The sequence below is a fragment of the Spinacia oleracea genome, chromosome 6 (assembly GCF_020520425.1).
Source record: "Spinacia oleracea cultivar Varoflay chromosome 6, BTI_SOV_V1, whole genome shotgun sequence".
NCBI lineage: Eukaryota > Viridiplantae > Streptophyta > Magnoliopsida > Caryophyllales > Amaranthaceae > Spinacia > Spinacia oleracea.
In genome coordinates, this window is record NC_079492.1 from 55,191,925 (window position 1) to 55,197,764 (window position 5,840).

General features: G+C 34.1%; 1 protein-coding gene across 1 annotated transcript; it reads left to right on the forward strand.

The window, feature by feature from the left end:
* The first annotated feature begins 3,394 nt into the window (after positions 1-3,394).
* LOC130463164 (uncharacterized) lies at positions 3,395-5,607 on the forward strand. The gene is made up of 4 exons (XM_056832213.1): positions 3,395-4,015; positions 4,124-4,444; positions 4,527-5,386; positions 5,460-5,607. The coding sequence occupies exons 1-4, from the start codon at positions 3,395-3,397 to the stop codon at positions 5,605-5,607; spliced, it is 1,950 nt and encodes a 649-aa protein (XP_056688191.1).
* The last annotated feature ends 233 nt before the right edge of the window (positions 5,608-5,840 follow it).

Genomic DNA, 5,840 nt, shown 5'->3' on the forward strand with positions numbered 1-5,840 from the left:
CCATCGCATCACTCCACAAGCTCACCCACCAACAATTAAAGGAGACGGGTTTACTAGCTCGATCAAAAGAAAAAAGAACGAAAGAGAAAGAGGAAGGGAAAAAATATTTTAAAAAAAATAAGGAACAATCGAGTGACATGTGTCAAGGTAATCTGCTATACATCGGTTTGGTTACCTGATAGGACCATTAAAAGTGAATAGATACAAAAGATTGAATTATTAAAATAAAAAAATAAAAAATAATATGTGGGATTAATAAAAGAAAAACGGCCAAATGTAGGATTATTTAAAACAAATTTTCCTAAATTAGTAGTAGAACTTATTAGGATATAACTTATCTTATCTAAAGTTATTAGTCCATGAGTTATATTATTTGAACTTATTATATATAAACTTATACTCTTTCCATTCCATAATAATTTTCTAATTTCTACTTTACACGCTTGTCAATGCACATTTTATATCATTTTTATCTCTAATTACATACAAAATATTAAAAAAAAATTATAAAATTAAAGTAATCATTGAGACGAATCAAACAAGACCCCGCATAAATATATATTTTTGTTAAATATTATTAATGTCAATATTCTGAATTGGAACATTATTATGGAATGGAGGAAGTAATATCAATAAATCCATATATAATTATTTGATTTAAATTTATCATTCGTAAAATCAACTTATTGATTTGAACTTATTAATCTTAAACTTAACTTATTCAAACTTAATTATCATAACTATTGGACATATTATACCTAAATAAGTGAAAATAAGTTGAGGAAAAACTTAACAGAGAAACAAATATTTCGCACGTATTATTACAAAGATTTTCCATTGTCCACACATGTCTGGACGAGAATTTATTTTAGCACTCTCTATAAAAGCACAAAAAATTACTTCTAACATATTTTTAGGTGTCATAATTATTACTTCCGGCCGTATTTTTTAAAAGTCACAATTCCATTTTTAATAGCTCTTATATTTATCAACTCACGAAAAGCAGTGTCAAACTAAAACTGAGTCGTACCAAAATCAATTTTCCGGAGCAATGACTCCAAATTAGTGCAAGTGGTGGGGCTAGCAGCGTAGAAGGAAATATGATCAATATAGTTCAGTTCTACACTTTTCCGTTTAAAAAATTAAAAAAAAACAAGGAAAAAGAAAAAGAAAAGTGCATTTTGAATATCTTTTGAGAGTAGCAAGCAGCAAGTAGTACAAGTGTGCGCATACTCTGCTGGCATACAAAATGGTCGGCATTCTAGTATAAAGGGGGGGCGAGAGCACGTGCATCGTGCATGGACCCGCGCCACCTTATTCCCGGAGTCTCTGGATCCTGCAACACAACCCCCGCGGTTAACGCTCCCTTCATTCGTTAAATTGACCGTTTTCTATTTTTACTTTTGTCATTGCTTTTTCGGGCATATTGTTCTTTCTCTTTCTTCTTTACACTTGTTACTCCTTGTTTGTGTAGGAGCGTACACCTTTTCCTTCCACGTCAAGGACTTTGTCTTTCCACTAACAAGATTAAAAAAAAAACGGCCCATTTGGTCTTATCGGTTAATCTTTTACTTTTATAAATTACCAGTATGTTACAGAGTATCTATTACTATATACTAAAAGAGACACCAGAAATGACACATGTCACTTCCTGGTGCAATTTTTTCCCGCCAAAAGCCTACTTCCTAAAATATATCTCATTTATTTATGTATTTAGTTTTTAACAGTTTTTATCAATGATTTATGTATGGAAATAAAATATTGGCTTACTAAATAAGACGATAATAAATACCACATAATAACTTGCTTAACATTATATTGAAATATTTCTGTCAATCGGTATATCAATAATAGAAAATACATTTAATCAATATTTTGATCAAATTAGCATATTATGCATATACAATATGTAATACGTAAAGTTTCACATCAGATGATTAAATATGAATATGTTCAAGATTTATTAATTATGCATTATGTTTAAGAGAAGAAATATTTTATAAAAAATATGGTCAAACAATAATTTTAAAATATCCGTGCATGCACGGGACATAATCTAGTCTATATCTATAACTATTCTGTTTCAAAATGATTTATACGATTATTATATGAAAAAATATTAAGACAAAATCAGTAATTTGTATAAATGAAAACGTGAATATAATAAAATATTGATAAAATATGATAGATAGGTAAAAAATGAGTGAGTATAAAAAAAAAATAACCAATTATATTTGTTAAGTAATTTTATGCAAAAGAACTTGTTAAAAAAAAAAAAAAATCAATCATATTTGTTAAAGCATTGTTTTAGATAAACACACTTTCTACTCGGAGATAAATTTTTTATCCTTTCCCCCTACTCGAGATTAGGACTATTAAAAAGTTATTTTAATCAACAAATGAGTTATACTAAAATACTAAATATAGTACTCCGTACTTAGCTTTTTAATTATTATTTTTATTTATAATCCCAACACTATCAAATATCAATGGAGACATGGAGTACTTATTTAGGTGACAATGTATTATGGCTAAAATATAAAGGGGCTATTATCTAGGTGTCGGCTAATCAAAATACAAGGAAAATGACCATTCCGTCTACAAGTTTCAACAACGTAACACCTGATAGAGAGACACACTATCAATTTGCATATATCTGAACATCTTAACCTATCAACTCTTGTATGCACCTCTCTGAACTTATGGGCCCTAAAATTAATTAAAGTGGATAACATAACACGGTCTTTGGAGACGTGTTATTAATTTTAATCTCACTTATCATAACGTAATTATCTGAACTAATTACAGTTGTAAATTGCAATTCGTCGATATGAAAAAATATACGCAATAAGCATGTTGCACCCAAATAAGACAAGTGACACTCATAGGGTAAAAGAATATGATGACATATTGTGATAAAAGAACAATAAATATAAGAAATTATGTGATTATTGAAAATGGAACTATACAATATTTTTTGGTGAAAGAGAGGGAATGACAAATTGTAACTATTTGATTAGAAATGAAAGTATAACTATTTGATAACTTATACGTAATGTATAATTGTTGAATGTAATCATTTGATTAAAATTAAATAACAACAACGAGCAACTCTAGAGAGAAGCGAGAGAGAAACTTGCCTTTTCCCCAAGTTTCCCACGGTGCATGGTTTCTCCATTGCACTGCTACCATGGCAAGGAAATCTGGGAGTAAATCGCAAGTAAGCAAGCATGGCAATGCAAAGCAGAAGCCACGAGGCCCCTCATCGGATTCTCAAGCCCTCAAAACTCGATCGATTGATGAGATTTTGGGGGTGGAAGCGTTGGATTTGTCAGCTGAGAATGAGATTCTCACACCTAGGTCTGGATTGGAACATCTGCAAGCTCGGTCATAAATGAGGCACTCATTCAATGAATGGATGCAATCAATTCATCAATCTGCTAATATGGTGAGCAATACTCGAAATGTTGCTATTGGTATGATTCCTGTACCAATTTTACAGCAGTTTGATGAAGTTGCGAATGATCATGTTAGTAGTATAGATGCTTATAGTAATGCTGATGATGATGTAAATGAATTGAATCCTGTAATCACCCCTGCTAGCCCTGTTCAGATTGAGATTGATGACATACAGGAGGAGTTGGATTTTTGGAATTCTTCGATCATATGCTATGTTGTGGGTGCTAACCCCCCAATTCATGTGATGGAAGGGTTCATTAGAAGGATCTGGAAAAAGTATAATGTGGATAATGTGGTGTTAGTGAAGAAGGGGGTATTCCTAGTTCGATTTCTCACAATGGACATGAGGGACAATGTGACCTCTGGTCATTATTTTTTTGATAATAAGCCAATGGTTGTGAAACCATGGACTGTGGACATGGACATGGAGAAGGAAGATCTCAAATCTGTTCCTATTTGGATTCAGTTAAGACTGAACTTCAAATACTGGGGTGAAAAGTCCATGTTCAAAATTGTGAGTCAACTATGTACACCAATCAAGAGGGACTCTGCTACTGTGAGTAGAGATAAACTCCAGTTTGCTAGGGTTTTGGTTGATATGCCTATTTCTAAATCTTTACCTGATCAAATATCTTTCATGAATGAACACAATGAATTGATTTAGGTTCCTGTTACTTATGAATGGAGGCCAACTGTTTGTACTAACTGCAAGCAAGTTGGTCATCTGACTATTGATTGTAGGCATGCTAAGCCTAAGAAAATATGGGTGCAGAAGAAACAACAGCCAATGATTCCACAACCAGCAGTGATTGTACCTGAACCAGATGTAGATCAGGAGGGTTTCCAAAGAACTCTTAGGCCAATAAGGGTCAGACCTACTAGTCTAGCTCCTGTTTCAGTTGCAAACCACTTTCAGAGTTTGGATGAAGATGCACACAGTGTCTGTAGTACTGCAGGCTTGGATAGAGGTGATGATCTAGAGGATGTCAGCACTGGAAGAGAGAACTCTTCCAAATCATATGGATAGAATTGTAGCTTGGAATGTTAGGGGTATCAACTTGACTCAGAAGCAAGATACTGTGAGGCAATTTCTTCATAGGTATCATGTGGGTTTAGTTGGACTCCTAGAGCATAAGGTTAAGCTGCCCAATTTAGGGAAGCTTTACCAAAGGATTTTCTCAAACTGGTGCTTTACCAGTAATGCTAGTTACCATAAAGGAGGGAGAATTATTGTTGCCTGGAATCCTGGAAGTTTCTCTGTGAACATTCAGGCTGTTACCAGTCAGCTCATTCATTGTTTTGTTCAACCAGTGAGTGGTAATTTTGGTTTTTTCTGCACTTTCATTTATGCTTTTAATGATAGTCATAGCAGGTTAGAATTGTGGAAGGATTTGAAAAGTCTGAATACTCAAGAGCCTTGGATCTTGTGTGGAGACTTTAATTGTGTTATGAATATGGAAGAAAGGATAGGTTCTATTGTTAGACACACTGAAATTGTTGATATGTGTGAGTGTATGCAGCACTGTGAAATGGAAGATATTAAAAGTGTGGGCAACTTTTACACTTGGAATAATAAACAGCATGGTGCATCCAGAGTGTTTTCTAAGCTAGATAGGGTGATGGCAAATCCTAAATGGCAAAGTATCTATGGTTCTGCTGAGGTGTGTTTTATGACTGAGGGTTATTTTGATCACGCCCCTGGTGTGTTGACAGTCTATCCCAGGAGCTCAGGAGGGAAAAATCCCTTCAAATACTTTACTATGTGGATAACTGCTTCTCAATTTAGGAGTATGATCCAAACTCAATGGGATAGTCAAGTGCAGGGTAGTAAGATGTATTGTGTGGTCCATAAGCTGAAAAGGGTGAAAATTGCACTTAAGGAATTGAACAAGGTTGTTTCAATGATATTCAAGCTGCTGATCTTCAGGCATACAATGCCATGCTAGAAGCACAGAATGCTATGCATCAACATACAGATGATATTTCTTTGGCTGATGCAGAATTACAGGCAGTTCAGGAGTACAAGATCAAACATTGAGCTTATGTGGATTTTTTGAGACAAAGTCTAAAGCTGCTTGGATTAAAGATGGTGATGAGAACACTGCTCTTTTTCACCAAAGCATCAAGGCTAGGAACAGTCAGAATTAAGTTTACAGTATTTTTGATATGAATGGAGATTGGAAGGACAACCCTGCTGATGTGTCACAAGCCTTTTTGGATTATTACACTGCATTATTGGGTACCACTCATTCTAATAGGAAGTCTGTGTTGAGCCATGTGGTTCAAACAGGTCCTTTGGTTACTGAAGCTCACAAAGCTATTCTTATTGCCCCTTATACTGCTGCTGAAGTGAAAGAAGCCCTTTTTTCAATTCCTGGCAG

Excerpts from the sequence above, each read along its gene's own strand:
- LOC130463164 (XM_056832213.1), top strand. The coding sequence starts at position 3,395 with ATGAGGCACTCATTCAATGAATGGATGCAATCAATTCATCAATCTGCT. Across the intron at positions 4,016-4,123 it reads TCAAGAGGGACTCTGCTACT|GTTCCTGTTACTTATGAATG; the intron begins GTGAGTAGAGAT and ends GAATTGATTTAG. Across the intron at positions 4,445-4,526 it reads GAGGTGATGATCTAGAGGAT|AAGCAAGATACTGTGAGGCA; the intron begins GTCAGCACTGGA and ends AACTTGACTCAG.